Here is a 25,818-nt window from a genome sequence, read left to right on the forward strand (position 1 = left end):
GTAGTCTCTGTCCGTGGGTTTATGATCTAAGAAAACACATCACATAAAAGGCAAGGAACAAGGAAGGCGGGGGATGACGATCCTCCAGGCACCCATTTCTTTCTTTTTTTTAATCTTTATTAGTTTTCCAGACTTCAAATACATATTATATTACATTATACATTTAGTTTACTCCTATGAGCTGACTTCCCTCCTTCCTTCTTGACTTCTTTATGTCGCTTCTAATTTTTTCTCAGTCTTTATGCATTCTATATATTGTTCTGCTTATGCATTTGTCCATAGATTGTAAGTAAATAAGCCCTTCTATATATACAGTTCTTGTTGTCTATCTATATATTATTTGCAGCTACCATTGGTTACTTTAATTACATTGTACTTATTATTATTATTCCAATGAAAGTATTTATATTACACATTATGAGCTTTATTTCGATTCTACTGGTTTCTCTGTTTCACACAAATCTTTTTGAAATGATTCATCGCCCTGTTGTCGGATTTTCCCAGGCCCCCATTTCTCGCGAGTTGTTCCTGTATTGACCAGCTGGCAGCTCAGGGGCAGGAGGCGCCTGATGGAGCTGGGCTTTCGGCAAAGCTGATGGAGCGAGCCTTCTGCAGCCTCTCTCTCCTGCTGTTGTTCTTGCTCCTTCTGCATAATGCAAAATTGCACGCTCAATTAACTCCATATTCAACTAGGCGCAACAGATCCGAATAATTGCGGGGGATCCCTGGCGCCAAACCCTGCTGCTGCTGCTGCTGCTGCTTCCTTCCTGCCAGGCTCGGGCTGCTTCTTTTCCAGGGTTGGGGGATCGGCTTTCCCTGCCAGCGAGGCTTTGCCCGCCTGCTGCTCCAGCTCCCGCCACGCTGCTCCGCCCGGCAGCGACCAGAACAAGGGCCGCTCAGCGCGCAGGCGCACAGCTTTTCCCGGCACGCCTGCGCAGAGAGGCGGTGGGAAAAGCGCTCCAGCCTCGCCCATGCGCACATCCTCCAGGAGGCGTGGCCCGCCCCCACCTGGCGCCTGCGCGGAGAGGGCGTCGCCAGGGGGGCGGCCGTATCAACGGCCCTTGGTGCGCATGCGCCCGGCCAGCACTCCCGCCTCCTGAGCCAGCGCGAGGAGCCGGCGTCCCGCGCGCACGCGGGCGGGCGGGGAAGGCGCCGCGTGAGGCAAGAGCGAGGGGGAGGCTGGTCCGCTGCGCGTGCGCGCGGGAGAGTGGCGGCGGTGTGGCAGCCGCCGCCGCGGCGTCCCGCGGGCTCTGCGCATGCGCGGGGCCAAGAGAGTGGGAGGCGTCGGGCCCCGGCGGCGGAGGAGGCGCGGAAGGCCGGGAAGGACAATGGCGGCGGCGGCGGCGGCGGCCGCCTCAGCAGCAGCCGTGCCTGCAGGCGGCGGCGGCGGCGGCGTCCTGGGGTCGGCGGCGGGGGGCGCGCCCGGCTCGGGGGTCTCCTCCGCCGCCCCGTTGTCGGCGTCGCGGCGCAAGGACGGCGGCCCCTCGGGGAAGTTCTGGGAGAGCCCCGACACCGTCTCTCAGCTGGACGCCGCGCGGGCCTGGCTCGGCAAGCACTGCAAGAAGGTGAGGAGGCCCAGGACCAGGCCCCGGCAGCGGCGTCGCCTGAGGAGAAAGAGGCCTCGCCTTCTTCCCCTCAGGGGGCCTCGCCGCCTCCCCTCCCTCTTTCTCCTCACGGGCCCCTTGCCTTCCCTCGGCGAGGGAGGGAGGGAGGGAGGGCGGGGCCTCGGGGGGGAAGCCGCCCCTCCCCCTCCCATCCCTGGCACCGGACCCTCTGCCCGAGGGAGCCTCCCTCTGGCGGGGCTGGCGGAGAGGGGGCATGACAAAGGGAGGCGACTTGAGTGCCAAAAACAAAACAAACCCCAAGATGGGAGGTGATCTGGGGGGGGGGGCTTTGAAGTGCTGCAGAAGTCAGCGGGGTTTACTCCCGAGTAAGGGTGTGCAGAATGTGGAGGGGGGAAGCCGGGTGGGGACTCAAAGGGGGCCAGGTGTAGGCGAGGGAAATGAAGAGCGACACTGGGATGTGAGGGATGGGCGTCCTCTCTGGAGGGTTGTTTCCCATTATAAAGAGTATTTGAGGGGTGGATCAACAGGACTTCAGCCAGCCGACTTCCTTTGGGACTAATGGGGTGCATGTAAACACGCTTGTGCAGGTTGCATTTTGCAATAAACAGGTGCTGAATTGTTGGCAGGCGGAAGGGTGACCCTTTTCGGGTCATGTGGTGTGTGTTTATCTTGTGAATGTAGATGTTTACATACAGAATGAGTATTGGAGGGGAGGAGGGTCATTGGTTTGTTCTTGTTTTCATTATATATTCTGTATTTTTTTCTCTTGTGTTTTTGTGCTGTGAGCTTCCCTGAGACCTGCAAATGAAGGGTGGCGTGCAAATTCAATAAATGAATAGGGGGGGTGGCTTAAGAGAGAAAGGAACTGAATGGAGTGTAATCCTGAGAATAGTTGGGGGCAGGGACCTAGGCTCCTTGTCTCCTGAGAATGGTAGTTTAAAAGGGGAGTGGCTTGTGCAAATTGGTTCAGACTTGGTCAGGGTGTCCTGTTACCTACCTGGGTTTAGGGGAAAGAGGATAGCCTTTTCCAGCTGAATGGGAGCTCTTGTGTGAAGCGAAGGGGGCGGGCTCTGTGCGGAAGAGGCAAGGTCTTTGCTTTCCCTGGGAAGAGCTAACAAAGGGCCAGCTGCCTCTTCACCCTGCAGTTGTGGGGCTTGTTATGTTAAAGCTGTTCCTGCTTCAAATATCAGGTTGCTGTTATTCTTTATTTTCAGCTTTCCTGCAGGGTGGGCTATAAGAGATCAGAGGGATAATGTGTGGTGGAACAAAACGGGGGGAGCAAGGAGGTTGTCCATTTGTAAAGGTCCCTGGGGCACATGCTCAGTGTGGTCTTTTGTCCTAAGAGGACTTATGGGCCTAGATGTGTGAGCTGACAGAGTCATCAGTTTCATTTAAGTCTAGCTGAAGCTGTACAGTATTTGCGTTAATTTCTGAGGTGGTGATGAAACCGTGAAGTGTGTCCAAGGTCCTCTGTGTGTAGCCAAGCAATTACGTACCATGTGGAACTTTAAATATGGGCTTGTTTCCCCTTTTTATGAGATGTCTTGGCATAGTAAAAGGGATAATGTTCATAGCAGCATATAATCTCTGAGACAGTTAAAACATTATTAACATAGCAGTAAAAAGCATTATTGAAGTCTCAGAGGTTAGCAAATGAAACTGTTGGAAGTGTTCTTTAAAAGCATGAATGTAATAGATGAGGAAATAATTACAACCAATGCAGGAACCCAGGGCATAGATACAGAATTAAAACTACATTTACGTGTTTCCCTAGACCCAGAGAGATGTGATGGCTTTATTATTCCCTTTTTGAGGATGGAGCTTGGGAGGATGGTTGCCATCCAGCTCCATGCGTGGTTGGAAGAAGCAGATTACCGGGACCCATTTCACTCTTGTTTCAGGCCTAGTTTTGCCATTGAAGAAGCCTTGGTTGATGACCTGTGTTGGGAGAGGATTGACCCTCTTGGTTTTTCTCTCAGTGGCTTTTGATACTGTTCTCCATGGTATTCATCTGGAGTGGCACTGCTGGCTGTGTGTTGACGGCAGAGTGATATGGTGGTTCTGTTCTGTCTTATCCGTGTGGCAGTTTCCAGAGAGTGGCAGTGGGGGACTGCTGTGTGAGCCCATAGCAAGCCGGCTATGTGGTTCTGGGGCTCCTTCCTGACCCCCATGCCTTTTAACATCTGTATGAGTGGTTATCAGGGTAGGGTTGGAACAGAGTCTTTAGTATGCGGTTGACACCCAGCTCCTGTTTCTCTCTTAATCAGTTAAGGCTGTATAACTGCTCGATCGATGCTTTGAGGTAGAAATGCTTTGGTTGGGGGCCAGAAAACTGAAGTTAAACCCAATAAAACAGGTGCAGTGTCTTTGTAGCTCTTATGTCCAGGAATTGAGTAAGAGGCCTGTTCTGCATGGAGTTGCAATCCCCTTGAAGTGGCCAGGTGCAGACCTTGGGAGTAGTCCCAGATCTCTCTTTTTGTGGAAGCCAAAGTAGCATCAGTGGTATTTCTAACATCTACTGGTTCACCAACTACGGCCATTCCTGGTTCGGTATAGCCTGGCTGCAGTAGTCCTCACCCCCTCATTACAAGCGGAACTGATGCTGTATAAGATTGAACAGGTAGTGCCCTGGAGAACTCTGCTGGAGTAACTGTGCTGTAACTGTGGTGTCTACCTTTGTCCAAATCTGAGCCCCTTTATTCCTAAAGGACAGCACAACTTAGAGGAGGCTGCTAAAGATTTCAGAACAGTGCTTCGTGGGCCAAATGTCAAAAGGGCATTCATCACTCAGAAAAGCTCTGCTCAATGGCTGTTTGCAAACTCAGCAATGACAGAGAAGCAAGCTTTCTTTGTTGCTATCACTGCCACATGGTTAGTGTAGTAGTGCATTCTCACCCATCTTCATTTAGAGTCGAAGGTTGATGCCACCTGTGCGCTTGCTGTCAGTTCTGCTGCTTCAGTGTACACATGTCATTAGAGTACCAAGACAGCCCCATGGTAGACATGGATGCTGTGAAGTCCCAAGACAGCCACCCAGCTCCTGTCATCAGAAAGATGGCAGTCTCTTTCACCTTCCCTGTCTTCGACACTTAACTCCCCTGGTCCACCTCTAACAAAACACCAGGCAGCAGATAACATTCAAGCGGATAACAGTGTTGTAAAGTAAATAATTAATGCCAGGGGATATCAGACTAGGAGATGTTTGCAGTATAAAAATACCAGGCACAAATCACACCAGCTTTTACCTGGGATCAAAGAGGCACTCAGAATCACTGAGAACTCCCAAGTGCTTTGTCTCTGAAGTGCTGCACAGTGTCAGGTGCGATACACCTCCCCATCTCTTGCCAAAGGGCTCAGGCAGCCTTGCCAATAAGCCCACAGAAATTACTAACCTGCAGTTTTATTTTTTCTCATAAAGTGGTTGGCAGAGGCTGAACTCTTTTTATGAAGGAAAAGGGAGACTAGTAAGACTGACTTTGCTTCTGTGCAGAGTGCAGAGGAGGGAATTTCCCTTTGTTCCTAGCTCAGAAATTCAGGGAGATACCAGAGAGATTCAGTGAAGGTGGCACTTCGCTTGGCTTCCTTCATGCCCATGATAGAAATAAATACAACACTTCTTTGTCTCCAGCAGATGGCAGCCCAGTGCCCACTCACCTGTGTGTGATTATTCCACATCACCTGTGATAATGCAAGACTAGATGTGTGGGGAGGGTTAAGGTTTAGTGGGGACCATAAGCAATGCCTCCCTAGACCAAACTTTCAAATTTCTGTGAAGTACCATTTCTTTTACACATCCATCAGTGCACATGGTAGTTTACAGCATAAGTGAAAAAACTGGGTTGCTGTGCAAAGGAAGTGACTGCTTTGAAATTTGACAGTCAAGATGACAGAGGAAAGGGATGTGAGCGGCAATGGCACTTCAGGATACTGGCGAACAAATGTCAATACACAGACTTTGTTCCAATTGGGTATGAAGACGGGGTGTCAAGCAAAGGCTCCACGGAAAAAGGATTTTGAGGATCACTTTAATTTGTGAAATGTTCATACCAATGTGCATTTCTCTTACTGGTGCAAGCTCATGCATTTGAACAGTGGACAAAAATGTGAACGTAATCTTGGGGAGCAAATGGTTATCAGCTATGTCCACTGTTGGACGCTGTTTATAAGAAGTGCATGCAATATAAATAGGGTGCCCTTTAATGCCTGAGAGACTGGGACACGGGCGGCGCTATGGGTTAAACCACAGAGCCTAGGACTTGCCAATCAGAAGGTCGGCGGTTCGAATCCCCACGAAGGAGTGAGCTCCCATTGCTCTCTCCCTGCTCCTGCAAACCCAGCAATTCGAAAGTACACCAAAAAGTGCAAGTAGATAAATAGATACCGCTCTGGCGGGAAGGTAAACAGTGTTTCCGTGCGCTGCTCTGGTTCGCCAGAAGCTGCTTATTCATGCTGGCCACATGGCCTGGAAGCTGTACGCCGGCTCCCTCGGCCAGTAAAGTGAGATGAGCGCCGCAACCCCAGAGTCGGTCACAACTAAACCTAATGGTCAGGGGTCCCTTTACCTTTACTAATGCCTGAGAGATGCCCAGAGTGGCTGGGGCAACCCACTCAGATGAGTGGGGTACAAATTATTATTATTATTATTATTAGTAGTAGTAGTAGTATTAGCAGCAATAGTAGTAGTATACTGTAGTGTTGAACACAGGAGTAGTACTGGCCTTGCCAGTGATGGTTTGCATTTAATGTATTGAAAACTAACAGCAGCTTAAATGAACTTGGCAAATTTAAATCTAATGACAGCTCCTCTTTGACTGAGTAGCTACTAACTTGTGTTGCAGAATAACTGTTAAAAGTCAGGATTAAAAAGTCACCAACGTGGCAGAAATGAACCTTAAATTTGTGGCGTTAAAGTTGCTATAGCTTGTGAGTGACTTTCCAGATGAGTGAAAAGAGAAAGATTGATTTGGGAAATGTTTGCTTTTCAGTATGTTCAAGCAGATGCTCCTACCAATAAAACACTGGCTGGGCTTGTGGTGCAGCTGCTGCAGTTTCAGGAAGATGCCTTCGGAAAACATGTTGCCAATCCTGCCTTTACAAAGTTCCCTGTGAGTATTTAAAACGCTCTTGTAATGTTTCTTCAGCTGTTGTGTTTGCCATAGACTTAGTAAATATGTCTACAGCTGCCTCCTGAAAAGCTGCCAACACTTAAGAGTGGGAGGCTGTATTTGAACCCAGAAGCAAAAGGATCCTTCTTGTTTCACTTGGTGTCAGAAACACAAGTTGACAAATTTAGCCTTCACTCTTCGTAATTCTTGTGCTGTTATATCTGCTAACAACCCTGCAGGATTCAATATACTAAGAATACTGTAGGATTAAATCAGAGCAGGGCTTTGTTTTGAGACTTTTAATACATAAGTGGATGGAACCCAAATATGTGCTTGGTCCAAGCCGTTTAGGATTTCATAGGTAATTGCCAGCATCTTGAGTTGCAATTACTTTTATGAACTTCAAGATGGCAAACTCAGTGATGGCATGCATTTCAGTTTTTGTCTTTATGATTTAAATTAAATAGATCAGTCTTGATTACCCCTACTTATGTAGTGCTTGTTGGCAACAGTACTGGAGCAACTTGAGAGATCATGTATTTTATTGTAGAATATTTCACTACACCCCTGAGAAGAGGAATAGCTAGGATAGTCACACACATAGGACTGACTAGACCTCAAAGGGTCCTGATTTGGTGCTGAGTAATTCTCTAGGACTCTGACTTTGTTTGGGTTCATATTATTTGCTTCTTCTTGGTTGCACCAATTAATTAGGAGGGTAGGAGTGAGATAACTGTTCACATACACTCTGGGAGTTGTTTCTGTGCAACACATGGCCTGTCAATTTTTGCACTACAGTTTTGCAATGCTGCAGTGTACTGTTTAATATTTTAGATTTTAAGGACAGTATGGAGGACCCAAATGTAACTTGAAATCTCTAACATTGTGGGGGTGGGTGGGAGATACAGGAGACCAGTGAGGTGTGTGTACTTTGAGTTTCAGCCTGCCAATACTTTGCTCAAATAATGTGATCCCCCCCCCCCCAAACTGGTTCCTTGGGAGGCTTGTACTGTTTAATATTCCGCTGCTTCACTGCTTGCTTCTGCTTTTGTTACTGTGAGTATGAATGTCACCTTGATATTTTCTCTGTTTTAGGCAAAGTGCTTCATGGACTTCAAAGCTGGAGGAACACTATGTCACATTCTTGGTGCTGCATATAAGTACAAAAATGAGCAAGGATGGTGAGTCTTTTTCTTTTCATCTTTTCCACAGAATTCCCAAGTCCTGCTCAAGAGTATGCGCTTAGTTTTAGGTGGACAGATGAAAATGATTTTATTTCAAAGAACTTGAATTTAAATCAGGGTTTTCATTGAAAAATTACCCTTTTTATTCTTTCCTGTATGTTGTTATTTTGTAATATAGTGGGTTGGGTCCATAGATAAGCATGGCAAAGTTGACTTACTACTACTAATAATAATATTAATAAAAATAATTTATTTGTACCCCGCCCATCTGGCTGGGTTTTCCCAGCCACTCTGGGCGGCTTCCAACAAAGATTAAAAATACATTAAAATGTCACACATTAAAAACTTCCCTGAACAGGGCTGCCTTCAGATGTCTTCTAAATGTCAGGTAGTTTTTCTCTTTGACATCTGGTGGGAGGGCGTTCCACAGGGCAGGCGCCACCAACGAGAAGGCCCTCTGCCTGGTTCCTTGTAACTTGGCTTCTCACAGTGAGGAAACTGCCAGAAGGCCCTCGGCGCTGGACCTCAGTGTCCGGGCAGAAAGATGGAGGTGGAGACGCTCCTTCAGGTATACTGGACTGAGGCCTAACACACACACACACACACACACACAGAGAGAGAGAGAGAGAGAGAGAGAGAGAGGTTCTATAGATTCTGTGGGATCAGGTAGTCTGGCATGTCCAGGGGGCAGGGTGTGTGTGAATCATGTTGTAGCAACTTCCGGAGGCAGAGGAAAGTTTGCTTCCTCTGTCTCGCTTCATGCTTATCTGTGGATCCTATCTGGTGATTTTATATGCCATTAGAGAACTTCTGAAGCAGAGTGGCATAACATTTTTAAAATAGTTGCTTGTTTTTCCTTTGACCGCTCAAATTTCCTTTCAGACCTTGTTAGTGTTTCAGATTCTAGCATTCACTTCACGATGAATGAGGGTAAAGGAACAAACAGATGCCGGGAGCAAACAGGGCAAGAGCATTAGATCTCATTCTTCCCGGTAACTTTGAAAATAATCTAGCTGGCTGCTATCCTTAAACAAAACACTGGATTAGTTTTTGGATTGAGCCAGCGATGCAACTCTTGATATTTTCAAGGCTTGGAGAAGAGAAGAGGAGGAAAGGAAACAGTTTAGTCCATACACTTGTATGCATACATGCTTCTCCTGTTGCACACAGGGTCTGTGGTGAAGATAATGGACTGCTGTAATTCCATTATAGGGCTGCTTATTTTCCTTTTGATGCATAGCATTTTTCTGGGGTATCTCCCTTCCCCCAAATCCTAGATAATTGGGGTTGTTCTCACTGCCTTTATTTTTTGTCTGGCCTCGTCTTCCTTTCGCTTGGTCCACCCCATTAAGTTGTGGTTCCTTGGAGTGCCCGAAGTCTAAAGGCTCCCTAGGAAATGTTTCTGTATGTATGGACAGAACTTCTGATGGAATTGATGGGAAAAGGTGTTGCCTTATCACATGCACAGGGCCATCAAAGACTCTTTACTATAATTATCAGATGCTGTCTTGAATTATTCCAAACATGTCTAGAGGTTTTTATCTATTCTAAGTACTATATAAATATTTTTTGTTGCAGGCGCCGATTTGATTTGCAGAACCCTTCCCGAATGGATCGAAACGTCGAAATGTTTATGAACATTGAAAAAACATTGGTGCAGGCAAGAATTCTGTTGATTAATTTATGGTCTTCTGTGTGAAAAATTATTTTCTAGCTTTAAGGCTTGCTGTGAATGTGGTCACAGGCCCACCTGTGAACGTATGTAAAAATTGCATTTGTAGCTTGCTAGCATATTGTCCCATTAAAAATATAGATTAGCAGGAGGATAAGGGGATAAATATGTATGTAGTTAAGAATTCAGGAAAGGAAGCAATTATTTTAATTTCTAAAGCAGGATTATCACTTATAGACCAATTAGTTGGCACAAAGTTCTTCAGTCTTGCCTACCTTCACAAATAACTCTGTGAGGCAGATCAGTCATGTTTGGGATACTGCAGCAGAGCAAGCATGAGTTTCCTGGAGCCATATGGCAGAGGTTCCAGCTCTAGGTGCCCATGCTAGTGCACTCGATTATGCTTGCAAAATTCAGTTCTTAATTTAGTAAACAATTTATGTACTGCTTGGTTATAACAAAACCCTACACAAATGAACCTCAAAATAATAAGTTACATTTCAAACTGTCCTGCAAAGGAGGCATGGACAAAGAAAACCACAAATGGTGATCCTATAGCTCACTTTCTCTTCAGCTGTTGATACTTCACCAGCAAACCTGCTGGGCTCTGATGACCATTCATGTGCTGGGATGCCACCCACACAAACTTAGCTTAAGAACTGAGAGCAGTATTCTGTTCAACTCACCACTTTGCGTGTATACCTGAGATTTAGCTGTCTTTGAGTTCACCTTGACAGACTTAGCGGCAGCTAAAAAAGCCAATGCAATTCTGGGCTGCATCAACAGGAGTATAGCATCTAGATCAAGGGAAGTAATAGTGCCACTGTATTCTGCTCTGGTCAGACCTCACCTGGAGTACTGTGTCCAGTTCTGGGCACCACAGTTCAAGAAGGATACTGACAAACTGGAACGTGTCCCGAGGAAGGCAACCAAAATGGTCAAAGGCCTGGAAACAATGCCTTATGAGGAACGGCTAAGGGAGCTGGGCATGTTTAGACTGGAGAAGAGGAGGTTAAGGGGTGATATGATAGCCATGTTCAAATATATAAAAGGGTGTCACATAGAGGAGGGAGAAAGGTTGTTTTCTGCTGCTCCAGAGAAGCGGACACGGAGCAATGGATCCAAACTACAAGAAAGAAGATTCCACCTAAACATTAGGAAGAACTTCCTGACAGTAAGAGCTGTTCGACAGTGGAATTTGCTGCCAAGGAGTGTGGTGGAGTCTCCTCCTTTGGAGGTCTTTAAGCAGAGGCTTGACAGCCATATGTCAGGAGTGCTCTGATGGTGTTTCCTGCTTGGCAGGGGGTTGGACTCGATGGCCCTTGTGGTCTCTTCCAACTCTATGATTCTATGATTCTACTTCTGCAATGTGAAAATTTCCATCTCTACCAGCAGAAATAAGCCTTATAAAAGATACTGGCTGGGATCCATAGAGATCATCATCATCAACAATTATTATTATTATTTTATTATTTATATTCTGCCCATCTGACTGAGTTGCCCCAGCCACTCTGGATTCCCTTATGATAAAGCACATCTAGTGGGATGTTTACTTGGCACAGCCAGTGGCGTAGCGTGGGTTGTCAGCACCCGGGGCAAGGCAAGTAATTTGCGCCCCCTAACCCGTGGATTTGAGCCCCCTAACCCTAACCCCCAGATGTTGCGCCCGGTGCGGCCGGCCCCCCCTGCACCCCCCACGCTACGCCACTGGGCACAGCAGATCCCCATTCCTTATGAGAGACTGCTTTGAAAAGTCCCTCAGTTTCATACATGGTTTGACACATGATGCAGGAGGCTGCTGCTGCTGCAGACATAGGAAATCCAAACAAACACGGCAGATACTGTTGCTTTCCTGGTTGTGGGAATAATGAGATATTAATTGTGATGGACCGAGCCCTAGTGTGGAATAAACTGGCCCTGGTGCATGTTAATGCTCTTGATCCTTGTTTTTTTTTGTTTCTCAGTGGAACTCTTGGCTGCTTATAGTGTCTCTGTGCACTGAGCGACAGCCGAATACTAGCACAGTGTGGGGAAAGTAAATGGAGAAGTTTTTCTCCTCCTTGTGGTACTGGAACCAAATGAGGTTCTCCAGTGAATCTGGGCAGAGATTCAGGACATACAAACAGGAAGTATTTATTCAAATAGTGCACGCAGGTGTGTGTCCCCCAAACTTAAGATGGAGATTATATTCCAGAACCCGTATGCATAAGAAAAATTGCATAAGTGGAGAGCACCCTTTAAACGCCCTCTCTGTCACACTGTCTCCGATCCAGACAAAGAATACTGTATACAAAAATATTCACAACTAGAATGGAAGCTCTGGGTTCGGCTGGAGGATGTGCAGGAAACAGCTACTTCTGCTACCGCTGTTACCAGCTGTTAGGCACAGAGGCTGAGGAGCCTAAGCAAAGCCCGGCTGCACCTCTTTGGGGCTTCCTTTGCCCTCACAGATCTTTGGGCTCCAGGGAGGGTGCCATTTCCAGGTTGTGTGTAATGGATTACCATACCATAGCTGTGCCGGTAATCTCTATTACTGGTTTTTGTTTTTAATAAAATGATCTTTCCTTTATTTTCTCTTCCAGAATAACTGTCTGAGCAGGCCAACCATCTACCTCGTACCAGAAATTGAACTGAAGTTAGCTAATAAGCTAAAGGACATTGTCAAACGTCACCAGGTATCAGGGACATCAAACATTTAGCATGACAAATGTTGATCTGTTTAGCATACAGTGGTACCTCGCAAGACGAATGCCTCGCAAGACGAAAAACGCGCAAGACGAAAGAGTTTTCCGTTTTTTGAGTCGTTCCGCAAGATGAATTTCCCTATGGGCTTGCTTCGCAAGACGAAACGTCTTGCGAGTTCTTGTGAGTTTGTTTCCTTTTTCTTAAAGCCGCTAAGCCGTTAATAGCCGCTAAGCCGCTAATAGCCGTGCTTCGCAGGGCAAAAAAACCGCAAGACGAAGAGACTCGCAGAACGGATTAATTTCGTCTTGCGAGGCACCACTGTAATTGCAAAGGGACTCAGCACATAGGGACATAATTATTTCAGACTCTTATCTCAGGGCTGGAGAACTACTGGCCCTCCAGATGTTGGTGGACTTCCAACACAAATCAACCCCAGACAGCATGACCAATGGCCAAGGATTATGGGAGTTGTAGTTCAGCAACATTCTATTTGCTACAATCTTGGTGTCAGGTGCCTATTAGTAATATCTTCATTATTTGCTACCTTCCAACCTGGGGTAACATTGCTCTGGACTGTAGAGTGGGAGCTGCTTTCCTCCTAAGCCCTTCCTCTCTGAGAGAACAGCTAGGGAAGAACTTCAACTGCAGTGGCTGTCTTGTCTTCTCTTCTCCACAGCTGAAAAGGGGCTCCTGGGGACGTTTGTCCACTGGCCTCATAACCTGGAACAAGCACTGGTCAGCTTTTTGTCATAATGGCAAGATTCAATCCTTGACTTAATGACACCAGGGATTAGCTGTGTGAATTGGAAGAGGCTCTTTCCTCCCTCTTCTCCTCCACTCCACAAGGAAATGAGGGGAACATGCCAGCAGTCTTTAGTTATCCTATTGGAAATTAACTTCTCACCCAAATAGTTGAAGGGAAACCTGAGAATACATACATAGGTACATACATATGTAGTTTCATTTGTATGCCACCCTTCCACAGTTCAGACCACCCTCAAGGCTGCTTACAACACAAAAAAAGTGTAATTGCAATGTAACAGGAGAAGTCCTAAACAGTCTTCCTTTGGCAATCCCTCGTAGCCGAGTAAGATTGTCTTCCATAAACACGGTTTTAACAATGAGTCCGTAAGTGACTGTGGAGGCCAGTTCTGGATCCACACGTCCTTCCACAGTGGGGACATTGGTTCCAGGTGGGAGTTGATCACTGTGTGGATTTGCCAAGCGTGCCTTCCTCTTAGCACATTTCTCCCTTTCGTCCTGAGTTCGAGTGTCTTCAAAGCCCATGACATCTTTGGTAAAGGCTGTTCTCCAACTGGAGCACTCACAGGCCAGTGTTTCCCAGTTATCAGTGTTTATACTACATTCTTTAAAGATTTGCCTTGAGAGAGTCTTTAAACCTCTTTTGTTGATCACCAGCATTTCACTTTCCATTTTTAAGTTGGGAATAGAGTAGTTGCTTTGGAAGTCGATCATCAAGCATCCTAAACAAATAAATGGAACATTAAAAAATACACACCCAAGCGGAACAATTCCCACAAAAACCATTAAGATCTAAAATAAAAATGCATAACAGCAGCAGCAGCAGCATCCCTCTTCCCCCAAAATCCTTACACAGTACACTAGACCAAGAATCTGTTCAGCAGCCTCAGCTTGTTTAGCTGGGGTCAGTCAGAGTCCCGCCCTCCCAAGCCAGGTGGGAAAAGGCCTGCAAGGCAGGGAACAGGTCTTCTAGGACTCACAGCCAAAATGGTCTCTAAGAATAGACTTAAGTGTATTGTGCTTCTTGCTAAAAGCAGCTTAGTGTTTATATAGCTTGTGAAATCAGCAGTGGATTACAGCGTATTAATGTTAAGTTGTCTTAACATTAAGGGCAGGTGGCAGCATGTCCACTTAATCTAAAATTATGGCATTCACTAAAGTGGGCCCTGGCAGGTAGAAAACATGCTCTTAAATTTTATTAAATATAAGAAACAGCTTATTGATTAAGTATAGAAAGAACATCATGCAAGACATCAGGTTTCCACATCGCTCAAAACAATGTCAGGTCAAGTTGATTTAAATGATACTAATATAATGCAGTTGGTTTATTATATATTGATGATATGATATAATATTTATAAAAGCCCGCTGAAAAAGAACGCACCAGACAGGAGTCTTTTGTTTCCTTTGTTAGCTGGAGGGGATAGCAACTTAGAAAAAAACCCCCACAAGTAATGAAAACATTTGCCTATAGCTTCTAAAACAAATCTGCATTTAAAAGTGGTAGGAAATCTGAATTGCAAATGATGATGCTTACAAAACAATTTATGTATAAACTAGTGTATAAGAAATCGAATGTGCAGATTCACGGTGGGATCAGTGCTGGGTGATGCTCGTAGTTTATTTGAATTAATAGATGACTCTCCTGTATCTCGAAAGAAAGAGGAAGCAGTTTAGACTACTTCATTTGCACTAATGGCTGGAATTTTTCAGGGGTTTTCCTTGGTAAGAAACCAAAATGGGTGTGCTCTTACTATACCCAGTTGAGGAAATGGGGCCTATAGATCACTACTCCGATGCCATCTAGTGTCATGTTGTATCCAGGCTCCAAATATGGCATGTTGCTGGGAAAGGAAGGTGATTCTTTATGCATTTATTCCTTTACATATTTCTGATGCAATACCTGTTTCTGTTCTGTCCTAGGGCACAGTCACAGATGAGAAGTCTAAAGCCACCCACCATATTTATCCTGTTCCTACCTCATTGGATGAAGGTAAAACACATTCATTCATCCATTCATTCATTTCTTACTACTTACCTCAAGGGTCTTTGGACCAAAAGCTGATATAGAAGTATTCTAAGTAAATGAAATATTTTGTACCAATCCCATCAGTTTTGTGATAAAAAAAAGATTAAAATAAATACTAAGGAGGTGTTCTGGAGAGTGGAAAGCCTCAATTTATTCATTATACAAAGTGAAATGAGATGTGTCTGAAACCTATTGGGTAGTTTGATCAACATAACTTTTTTCATTCAGTTTACAGACCTTGGAATGGGGGAAATGGTTTTTGAGCATTACCTGGGATATCACAGGGAAATAACTTCATTTATGCTGTCAGTGCCCACAAAGCAAATGCATACAGGTGGATAATAATGGGGTAGGGTATTTTAATTTTGACAGTGGAGGAGATTATCTTGGTGTAGAGAAATGTCAAAGGTAAGCAGCATGAATCTAAGCAAATGTGATTAGATGTACTTAGGCTTTGTTTCAATTTAGGATGAGAAGGTGTGGGGTCTCACAGTAAAGATGGGTTTTCCAGGAACAGTTTGGTGCACATTACTGATCTGAGAGGGACGCGGGTGGCACTGTGTGTTAAATCACAGAGCCTAGGGCTTCCCGATCAGAAGGTCGGAGGTTCGAATCCCCGCAACGGGATGAGCTCCCGTTGCTCGGTCCCAGCTTCTGCCAACCTAGCAGTTCAAAAGCACGTCAAAGTGCAAGTAGATAAATAGGTACCACTCCGGCGGGAAGGTAAACGGCGATTCCATGCACTGCTGGTTAGCCAGAAGCCGCTTAGTCCTGCTGGCCACATGACCCAGAAGCTGTACGCCGGCTCCCTCAGCCAGTAAAGTGAGATGAGCGCTGCAACCCCAGAGTTGTCCGCGACTGGACCTAACGGTCAAGGGTCCCTTTACCTTTACCAATCTGAGAGGAGGTGTCAGGAAGAAAAGGCCATAAGGGAGAAGGGGGTGGAATCATTTAAGTATCTATTCACAGAGCAGCACCTTTCAAACTAAAAATTAGCATGAGAAATCCCATTAGATGTTCTGAGCCATGCATATTGTGAGCTGGTTTGCATGTCATGCTAAGCCTCCATTTCATTTTGAACCACAGCTTGCTTCTGAACACCCAATTGCTGCCTTGCAAATGTGGCACAAACACAACAGCATTGCGGGTTGTGTTGTACAAACTCAGATTGTGGTTTGTTTGTTTGTTTGCTTGCTTGTTTGAGCAAACCATGAATGGTAAGGTATCTAAAGCAAGTCTACGAAGAGCAAGCCATGTCTGCAATTCCCAGACATCAGAAGCACCAGTGAAGAGACCATGTCTGTCCATAGTCTCTCCATGGATAGCTCAGTTGGTTAGAGTGTGGTGCTAATGTCACCAAGGTTGCAGGTTGGATCCCTGGATTGGACAGCTGGATATTTCTGCACCGTAGGGTGTTGGACTTAGATGATCCTCAGGGCCCCTTCCAACTCTTATAATTCTATGACAATGGGGTTATTCTAACCACCACCACTCCAATCCCCTGAACTGATCCCAATCTGTTTCGGAGCAACACTAGATGGCAGCATTCATCTGTGTGGAGCTTTGCGCGCACAGTGGCTTCATCATCCGTTCTGTGTGTGTTTTGCATTCTAGTGGTGTCTGTTGAATTTTCCTGTGTGCTTAATTCATTGTGATGTGTTTTCTGTTTCGTTGTATTGAATCTGAGATTGTTTAAAGGGAGCAGCGAATCATTTTTATTTAGCTGTTGGGGGAAAATGAGAAAAATTCAGGTGCTACCCTAAAGTAGCCTCTTGTGCTAGTAGCCTTTTGTTCTGGTCCATCCATCTTTTCCTTCTGCATAAGTGCAAAGCAGAGCTGCTGCAATGGCATCGTGAAAAAAGCATGTATGAACACGTGCCTGCTTGTTTAAACTGTTGTCCTTATGTGGGTCGCTGAGTATTTTTGACTGAACGTATTTGCATTGGAAGGGAAGAGGTTCTTTTCTCTCTTCATCCCACTCAGCGTGGAAAAGGGAAACTTGCTCTCCTCCTAGACCCAGCTTTTGGATATGCTTGGTTGATCTGGGCAGTGTTCTCTGTATTGGTGTATTTTTCCCCATTGCTGTCAACATTTTTTTTCTAGTCACCTTTTTTTGGGGGGGGGGATGAACCTCTTCTTAAAATAATAGAATTGTAGAGTTGGAAGGGATCGCAAGGGTCATCTAGTCCAAACCCCTGCAATGCAGGAATCTTTTGCCCCACGTGGAGCTCAAACCCAGGACCCTGAGATTTAAGAGTGTCATGCTCCACCAATTGAGCTGCCCCAATCCTTAATCAATCAATCAGTTTATTACAGTCATAGACCAGCAGTGGCTAAAAATCCAATACTTATAATAACAATATACAATAATTGTAAAAACAAGCCAGAATAAAAACAGGGAGGCAAGAATCGCTAACCAACTGAGCAGGGGTCAGCAAACTTTTTCAGCAGGGGGCCGGTCCAATGTCCCTCAGACCTTGAGGGGGGCCGGACTATATTTTTTTTGGGGGGGGAATGAACGAATTCCTATGCCCCACAAATAACCCAGAGATGCATTTTAAATAAAAGCACACATTCTACTCATGTAAAAACATGCTAATTCCCGGACCATCCACGGGCCAGATTTAGAAAGCGATTGGGCCGGATTCGGCCCCCGCAGGGGCCTTAGTTTGCCTAACCATGAACTAGAGTTTTGGCTCTAAAACGAAAACAGTCCAGTTGAACACTGGCGAAGGAGAGTCATGCGTCTGACACCACCTTTCTGACACTTTCTTAAAATGAGTGAAGAATGTAAGAATAATCTACTGGATCAGGCCCAGTAGCTCCTCTCCAGTATCCTGTTCTCACAGTGGCCAACTAGATGCCTGTTGTGGGAAACAAGAAATGCAGGACTGGAGTGCAACAACCCTCTTTCCACTTGCGCTTCCCAAAAGCTGGTATTCAGAGGAGCACTGCCTCTGACAGTGTTGAGGGAACATCTTCATTCTGGCTAGTAGCCATTGACAGAGTCGCTCCACATGGATTGCTCTAACCCTCTGTTGAAGCCATTCAAGTTGATGGCATCCAACTTCTTTTGGGAGGGAATAGAATAGATTTGCATGCCAAATCTGTGCTACCGTGCGGTGTTTGTAAAAGAGCTTATATTTTTCTAAGTCTTTTAGCAGGGGAGCTTCTCGGCTGGTGCAGCCTCCCGTCTCTCCGGCAGCGGTCTAGACTCCTGTGAGATCTGCTCGGCCTTGAAATTCTGCCGTGTCAGCCCGCTCCGCCCTCAGGGGAGGATAGGATTTCTCACTTCAAAAATAGCGTTTCCTCTTTCTGGGAATGAAGTATCACTTGAAAGCTGTGCTCCGCTTCCTTTATCTGGAAGAAAGCACGATCCTTTTGAGCTGGGCTGAGTGCAGATTACAAAAAAGAAAGAAAAGGGGAGGAGGGGAGGAATAGTGTTTGGCAGGATGTTCAGAGGTCATAATGAAGGGAGCAGAAGCTGCTCTGTGTGCGAATGCTGCTTTTGCCCTGGTTCTCGGCCTGAGAAAGTCCGGGGTGGGGGGCGGGAGGGAACAAGAGAGGGAGGAATTATGCCGAGAATTGTGTTACACTTTTGGAAGCTGGCTGCATGCAGCGACTGTCTTTCCCCTCCTCTCTCTGAACTCTCCATGACCTGTCACTCAGCCCCCAGCCAGCCTGCTCCTCAGCATCTTCTTCCCCACAGCATCCCGTCCTCTGCCACGCGTTGGTTGCAAGATTGTCGTCACAATAGCATTGGCCAAGTAAAGCTGTGCACGTTCAGTTTCCTCCATTTGCATGAAATAGGTTTGAGCTACAAGATGCTGACATATTATGGTTAAAGGCAGGTTTAAGAATTGTCCGCGAAATGTGTGATTATCACTGAGTCGCGACGTTTAAATGCTATACTCAAGACAATCTGCCAAATACAAAGCTGCACAAAGGAACAATACAGTGGTACCTCGGGTTTCATACGCTTCAGGTTACAGACTCCGCTAACCCAGAAATAGTTCTTCAGGTTAAGAACTTTGCTTCAGGATGAGAACAGAAATCGTGCTCCGGTGGCGCGGCAGCAGGAGGAGGCCCCATTAGCTAAAGTGGTGCTTCAGGTTAAGAACAGTTTCAGGTTAAGTACGGACCTCCGGAACGAATTAAGTACTTAACCCGAGGTACCACTGTACTCAATATCCACAGGGTCTCATTTACTAATGTTAAACTCCCGTGACCTTGAAATGATGGAGCAAATTTATTTATTTACATTTTATGTCCCTTCAAGAACCTCACATCGGCTAACATTGTGAAAACTCCATAGAACAACCAGAATAAAACGTTTCTCAAGTGCAATTAAAAGCTAGTTAGTAACTTGCTGAGCAGGTTTTCTAGACGAAGGAGTGGGGGTGAAGTGTTAAGATGCACCATTAGTAGCAACCCTCATCACTGCAAAAGCAACATGTATACAGTCTCCAACTTCTAGAAATTTTAATGGGAAATAGATAGGGCTCAGATTTAATAGTTTCACTGGAGTAATGAAATCTACAGGGACCTTTTGAGGACCAAAGCCTTTGCTCCAATTGTGCACAAGGCTGCAATAAGAATAAAGTGGCCATTGCCAACCCAGTGCCCTCCGGGTGTTTTGGACTACAACTCCCATCAGTCCCAGCCAGCTATCCTATACTGCGGGAACTTAGGTGTTACCAAATTTAATTCCTCGTAACGTTCAGTTTACTTCATAGATAATAAAGGATGGGGAATAGTCAGTTCTAAGTTTCCACTGTAAACCTTTTTCAAAATAGTTTGCTTCCCTTTTTCTTTTCTTTTTTACACACACAGTTCAATTTGATGTTATATTCTATATTTATAATCCAATTTCTTCCATCCTTGCTTGTACAAATATAATCTGAACTAACATTCAGAGGAGGGTTGCTGAATCTTAAATGTAGAGAAGAAAACTTTAAATAAAGAAATCATAGTTTCCCCTCCCCCCAATCGTCTTTTGCACCAAATAAAGTCTTATCTCAAGTTCAAACCTTAAAGTCCTTGCAGTTGGTTTTGTTCCACAGTTTGTGATCTCATCTCTTCTAGCACGCACCTGTACTTTAGTCCAATTACGCTCTAATTAACAGGAGAATCTCTGCTTCTTAATGGTGGCGTTGGAGGGTTTTCTCCAGGCGAGGTGCTTTTGCACTCAGCGCCTCACTGACCCCTGCATTTCATGTACCAAGATGGACTGCGCGTGAAGCCCATTCTCCCCATCCCTTGGGGGAATTTCCAGAATGATTTACCCTCTTTTCTTGTTTTTCCATCGCCTATTCTCTCCCGCGGTTGTGGGGGCTGCCTCCATTAAGGCAGACTGGAACCGAAAGCCTCTAAGCCCTCCTTTGGATGCCCTTGCCAATTGTGATGCAGTGGGTGCAGCTAGAGAAGACCTTTTCAGGGATGGCACCCTGGTTATGGAATTCCCTGCCCAGAGAGACATGCCTGGTTAGGGCACCTTTGTTAGGGCATTTTCATCTTTTAGTGATTTCCTTTTATATGTGTTTGGAGTTTTAAGAAGTGGGAAAATTTTGGTGTGAACTTTGCTATATGGATGTCATCATCTGTTCCTGTTTTACACTTTATTGTTTACAGGCAAACACTGCTGTTTGGCAGTGTATAAATGTTGGGGGGGGAAATACAGTGGTACCTCTGGATACGAACGCTTCTGGTTACGCATGCGTCGGGTTATGAGCTGCGCTAACCCCGGAAGTAGTTGCTCCGGGATGCGAACTTTGCTCCGGGATGAGGGTGGGCGGTGTGCGCGCGCACAGCGGGATAAGAACGGACCTCCGTAATGAATCAAGTTCGTAACCGGAGGTTCCACTGTAATCACTAAATGTCCCTCCTATTCTGTTCTGTACTACTGCTTTTCTCCTTACTCCACGCTGACAAAGCTCTTACCCAGATACTGAGAACTGAGCCAATCTTTGCTTCCTAGTTGTGAGCCCTTTGTAGATGGACACTCCATTAAGAAAATGAATCTCTTGTGAACTCTTCCCTTTGGGATGACAGAAGTGAATGTTTTCAAGCTTGTGAAACTAGAATGGTGTTAAAGCTGGATCACTTTCTGCCCCTAATGGCATTTTATTTTTCCCTTTTGCAGAAGAGTGGCTAAGACCTGTAATGAAGAAAGACAAGCAAGTTCTTGTGCATTGGGGCTATTACCCAGACAGGTAATGACAAGGGTTGAAGTGCTAGCAACCATTTTTCAAAAATATTGCCCCTTGCTTATCTGGTGGGAAGGATACATTTAAAATTCAAGGTGGCTGCCTGCACGGATGTTTGTCCAAGAGCACTGCTGCTGTGACCCCTATAAAAGACAATCCATCATTAGATACATGAAATAGCCTCACCTTGATAATACAGGATTGGTTCAGAAGTAACACCAAACCATGGCTTTCCCTAACCGTAGGGTAGACCCCAAACCATATTTCCCCTTCCAAATAGAAAAGCAAACTCCAGTTTGTGTGGTTTCCTTTCCCCTTTCCTCCCTTGATAATTCACAGATGCTCTCCCAAACAGCAGCCCCTCGGTGCAGTCATAACAAACTGCCATTTTCCTAAACCATCCTATGCAGGCTGTCTTCAGACTGTGGTTCAGATCCTGTTTTGATGGCTGTTTGCAAGCCATAGTTTTGTCCCCCGTGATTGTTGGTTCAGGCAGTACAACAAACCACATGTGATGTTTTGACATGATGTCTGCACCATCTTCTGCTGAGAGAAGAAGATACGGTGATCTTGAGAAACACTAACCCACACCAAAAATCCATAATATAGTCCTTCCTCGTAACTGGCTGGAAACTGCCATCTGTTACACTGTCCACATCCTTTCACAAACACACATTATGTTGTTTTGGGTCAACTGTTGCAGCCTTAGCCTTGCAATTGCTTTGTTTTCATCATGTTTTTATTAATAGTTTTTAGGAAATGTTGAATTGTGTTGTGCTGTTTTTCTTTTAATCGGATTAGATTATATTAAGTGGCATAATACTTGTAGAAATAAATAAATGCTGGGCTCTTTAAGGTGTTGAGCAGCTGTTCCATTGAAATGGTAGCTGAGGGCTCCTTTTGCTCATCTGCTGTGTCTACTGCCTTGCCCAAAGATATGTTTTGCCACCAGATCTGCTATTTCATTACACTTATTTCAACACATTTTACCAGCTTCAGCATGCCATGTCTTTTAAAAGGCTTTCTTTCTTTCTTTCTTTCTTTCTTTCTTTCTTTCTTTCTTTCTTTTACAACGAGTGTGATGCAAAATCACTGGATGCTTTTATTATGGCTGTGCTACCATAATGAAACTACCTGAGGGATGGGTTCACATTGTTGCTTTTGATTTTCCTTTATAGCTATGACACTTGGGTTCATGCTACTGATATAGATGCAGAAATCGAAGACCCTCCAATTCCAGAGAAGCCGTGGAAGGTGAGTGTGTGCTCTTCCCGAAATTGCGCTGACGTAATTTCACAGCCTTCCGTTCCCAGAGGGAAATAATGGTATTTGAAAGAATGCAGCGTGTTGTTTCACACATGCAGAGTACGAAAGAGGGCAAGCGGTAAGTCTAGAATAGCAATAGACAAAGCACTTGTCTTACTAAACCAAACTAATTCTTCCCATGGTAGCAGGAAAAGCTCCCTTTATTTATTTACTTACTAAGGTGTTCCTTAAAAACATAAACACTTCAAGTGGTGTACAAATACTACAGTGGTACCTCGGGTTACATACGCTTCAGGTTACATACGTTTCAGGTTACAGACTCCGCTAACCCAGAAATAGTACCTCGGGTTAAGAACTTTGCTTCAGGGTGAGAACAGAAATCGTGTTCCGGTGGCACAGCGGCAGCAGAAGGCCATTAGCTAAAGCGGTTCTTCAGGTTAAGAACAGTTTCAGGTTAAGAACGGACCTCTGGAACGAATTAAGTACTTAACCCGAGGTACCACTGTATAAAAAACCCCAAAACCAATACTTTAAGACTAAATTATAAAATAATAAAAACACATGTAAACTTCTTTGAGGTGTTTTTATTTTTTTACAATTAAGCTGTAAGTAAATTTCATGAAATAAATATATTGAAACTGCAGAAAGAAACTGTTTAGAATTGAGCTCTTCAATGCTGCAAATGGTTTAAAAATTTAATGATAATATATATATTTTAGCAATGCAGTGGGTGGCTCTCATCTCTCCTGGCAGAGATAAGCCCCCCAAGTAAGGCAGGAGGGGTTTGCCTGGACTTCAGCTCCTAGCACAGGTTATTCCATTACCACAGCACAGGAATGGTCCTTCGCAAACTATTTCATTAACCAGATTAAATGTTTGTTATTGTATTGCAAGGGCCTTTTGTTTTTAAGGGCCAATGTATCATTAAAAAGCCCTAGTGCTGGAAATGAGAACTTGTTAGGGCAAAGGAGGTCTGTTTGATTAAAGGCTTGGAGTTCATGCTAATGATGACAAGGTTCGTAATTTCTGGAGTCTGTTGAACTTAGAGGCAGTACAACACTGGCAGCCTTATTTCTGCTTTCAGAATGATTAGAGGCCTGTGTGCAGCAGTTGTGAGTGGAGGCTGTTTTCATTCGTTGAGAGAGAAAAATAAGGAAATTGTTTCAATAGAACTGCTTCTTTTCAGATAATTGCTGTGCTTGTGTGACAACATGAAACATTATTCCCGGATTCATTAATTCATTTTCCTGCAGTCAGCAGAATAATAGTATTACGTGATGAGAATTAAGGTGAAGGAACAGAGGAGAGCTGTGTCAGTGGGCTGGAAAGACTGGGCTCAGGACTCTAGTGCCACATAAGATGCTCCTGAACTCTAATCTTGTTGAAACAAAAGCAAAAGAACCCGTTTTTTAAAGTTTTGGGCTGGCAAATTGTACAGAGGTGGGTGCTGTTTCCACTTGCCTTTTGTTGACTCCTCTCTGGCTATGAACTGAATATGCTGGGCTGTTTTGGTCTAGATCCCTCTTGAGCCCCAGCCAGCACAGCCACCCAAAATATCTGGAGGGCACCAGGTTGGCGAAGGCCAAGCTAAATCTCATGAACACACCCTGTATACTGGGAATGGCTAACTTGCTGGACTCCAGATTTTGCTGGGCTCCAACTTCCACCATGGGAATGTTTCTCAGCTCTGCTACTGGAGATTATTTCAACAGTTGCTTTTGCAGACTCAGTTTAAGACCTACATGAATAGCATGTCTCTGTAACCCCTGGAAGGCAACTGTACATTGTTGGAAGCCACCCAGAATTGCTGGGGCAACTCATTCAGACGGGCAGCATATAAACAATAAAATTATTGTCATTATTTTAGTCTCTCTTTTGCATTTCTTCATTCTTGGTGGTTTTTGTGTTGCAGTGCTTTTTGTGATCTGTTTTGTGTTCTGTTCCTGTGTACTACTTGGGTATTATCTGAATGCAGAGCAGTTTACAAATTCTGACAAATAAAAATTAATGTGGAAGTAAGGAGTTCTGGCTTTCTTGCTTGCTGCAGTTGTTCACACAGTGGATTGCAATAATTTTTGTAATGTGTTTTCAAAATGAGAGGAGACTGTCTGAAATGCACTCTGTGCCTGTGTGTTGTCGCACTTGCTTTTGCAGGTTCATGCTAAGTGGATTTTGGACACAGATGTATTCAATGAATGGATGAATGAAGAAGATTATGAAGTAGATGAGAACAAGAAGTTGGTCAGCTTTCGCCAGCGTATCTATATGAAAAATGAAGAAGTAAGATTACCTATTTCATATGATGGATGTAATGTACAATAACTGCATTAGTTGGGTGTTCTTTCATTTTACTCAGTGCTTCTATACCTAAGCTGATTGTCTGGTTCTTGAAGAAATGCCAGTATTCCTCTTGAAATAAGTGTGGGACTTAGCTCTATGACTCAAATTTTCCTTGAAATGGCAAGTGAACAAGCTTGCTTGGGAAGAGCCAGGGACCAGTTCTGTTGACCTTCCACAGACCCATCTATTTCCCATCTTCTGGTCTGCGGGAGCCAAGAGGGGTTTTTAGACCTGTTAACTTTGCTTGAATCCCTTTGACTCGTTCTTTCCATGGGGTGTGTATGTGTGTGATGTGTCAGTTTTTACACGCAGGAGTTCATATATTGAAGATTTAGCCTACCTTCTTTCTTTAAGTGAATTTTTGCAGTGCATCTTTGAAGGGCTGGGTAGTACCCTTAAGTAGTTGGCAGCCTCTCTCTGAAATCTTACTAAGCAAAAACTGACAGTGCTAGGCCCTGGTAGGTAGCAGAGTGCATCTTAGTTCTGGACAGGTTATGCCTATCGCTGATGACCTTTCCCCCCCTCGTGACAGCCAGTCCATAGCCCTGAACGGAGGGATAGGAAGGCAGCCACAGGTGCCAGAAAACGGCGGCACTCCCCGTCACCGCCACCTCCTCCCACCCCAGCAGAATCGAGGAAGAAAGCTGGAAAGAAGGGGTGAGTAGTCTGCAGCTCCTGCAGTTTACAATAATTTATTTCTGAAATATTTGAGGGAGAGAGAGATGAGCCAGCAGCTCGGCTCAACTCCACATTTACAGCGGCCTGCTAAGATGCCATCTCCTTGAGTCCATGAATGTTTAATGCCGCACATTGAGCCTCATTCCTTGATCATCCAAGGGGAATGTACCTCCTGCCAGTAGAAGAAAACTTGACGCAGTCATTACTTCCAATCTAATGAGCGCCTCGCAGTTGACATGCGGAGACCATTAATAAGCAAATTTACTTCTCAATATGGCAAAGTCTGTCCTGATGTAACTCTGTTCTTTAATACAGTTGTCGGTGCA

The 25,818-nt window shown here is 45.0% G+C and overlaps 1 protein-coding gene across 1 annotated transcript in view; it reads left to right on the forward strand.

The window, feature by feature from the left end:
• The first annotated feature begins 1,241 nt into the window (after nt 1-1,241).
• The window catches only part of SMARCC1 (SWI/SNF related BAF chromatin remodeling complex subunit C1), a 95,125-nt gene continuing 70,548 nt past the window's right edge, over nt 1,242-25,818 (forward strand). Inside the window, exons 1-10 of the mRNA XM_083466660.1 lie at nt 1,242-1,565; nt 6,551-6,670; nt 7,766-7,851; nt 9,433-9,514; nt 12,109-12,201; nt 14,897-14,966; nt 21,145-21,214; nt 22,387-22,462; nt 24,629-24,754; nt 25,347-25,471. Of these exons, the coding sequence (XP_083322786.1) occupies nt 1,257-1,565; nt 6,551-6,670; nt 7,766-7,851; nt 9,433-9,514; nt 12,109-12,201; nt 14,897-14,966; nt 21,145-21,214; nt 22,387-22,462; nt 24,629-24,754; nt 25,347-25,471 (1,157 nt within the window). The 5' untranslated portion in view covers nt 1,242-1,256. The remainder of the gene's footprint in view (nt 1,566-6,550; nt 6,671-7,765; nt 7,852-9,432; nt 9,515-12,108; nt 12,202-14,896; nt 14,967-21,144; nt 21,215-22,386; nt 22,463-24,628; nt 24,755-25,346; nt 25,472-25,818) is intronic.

This window comes from Podarcis liolepis (assembly GCF_965112155.1).
Source record: "Podarcis liolepis genome assembly, chromosome: 12".
NCBI classification, from domain to species: domain Eukaryota; kingdom Metazoa; phylum Chordata; class Lepidosauria; order Squamata; family Lacertidae; genus Podarcis; species Podarcis liolepis.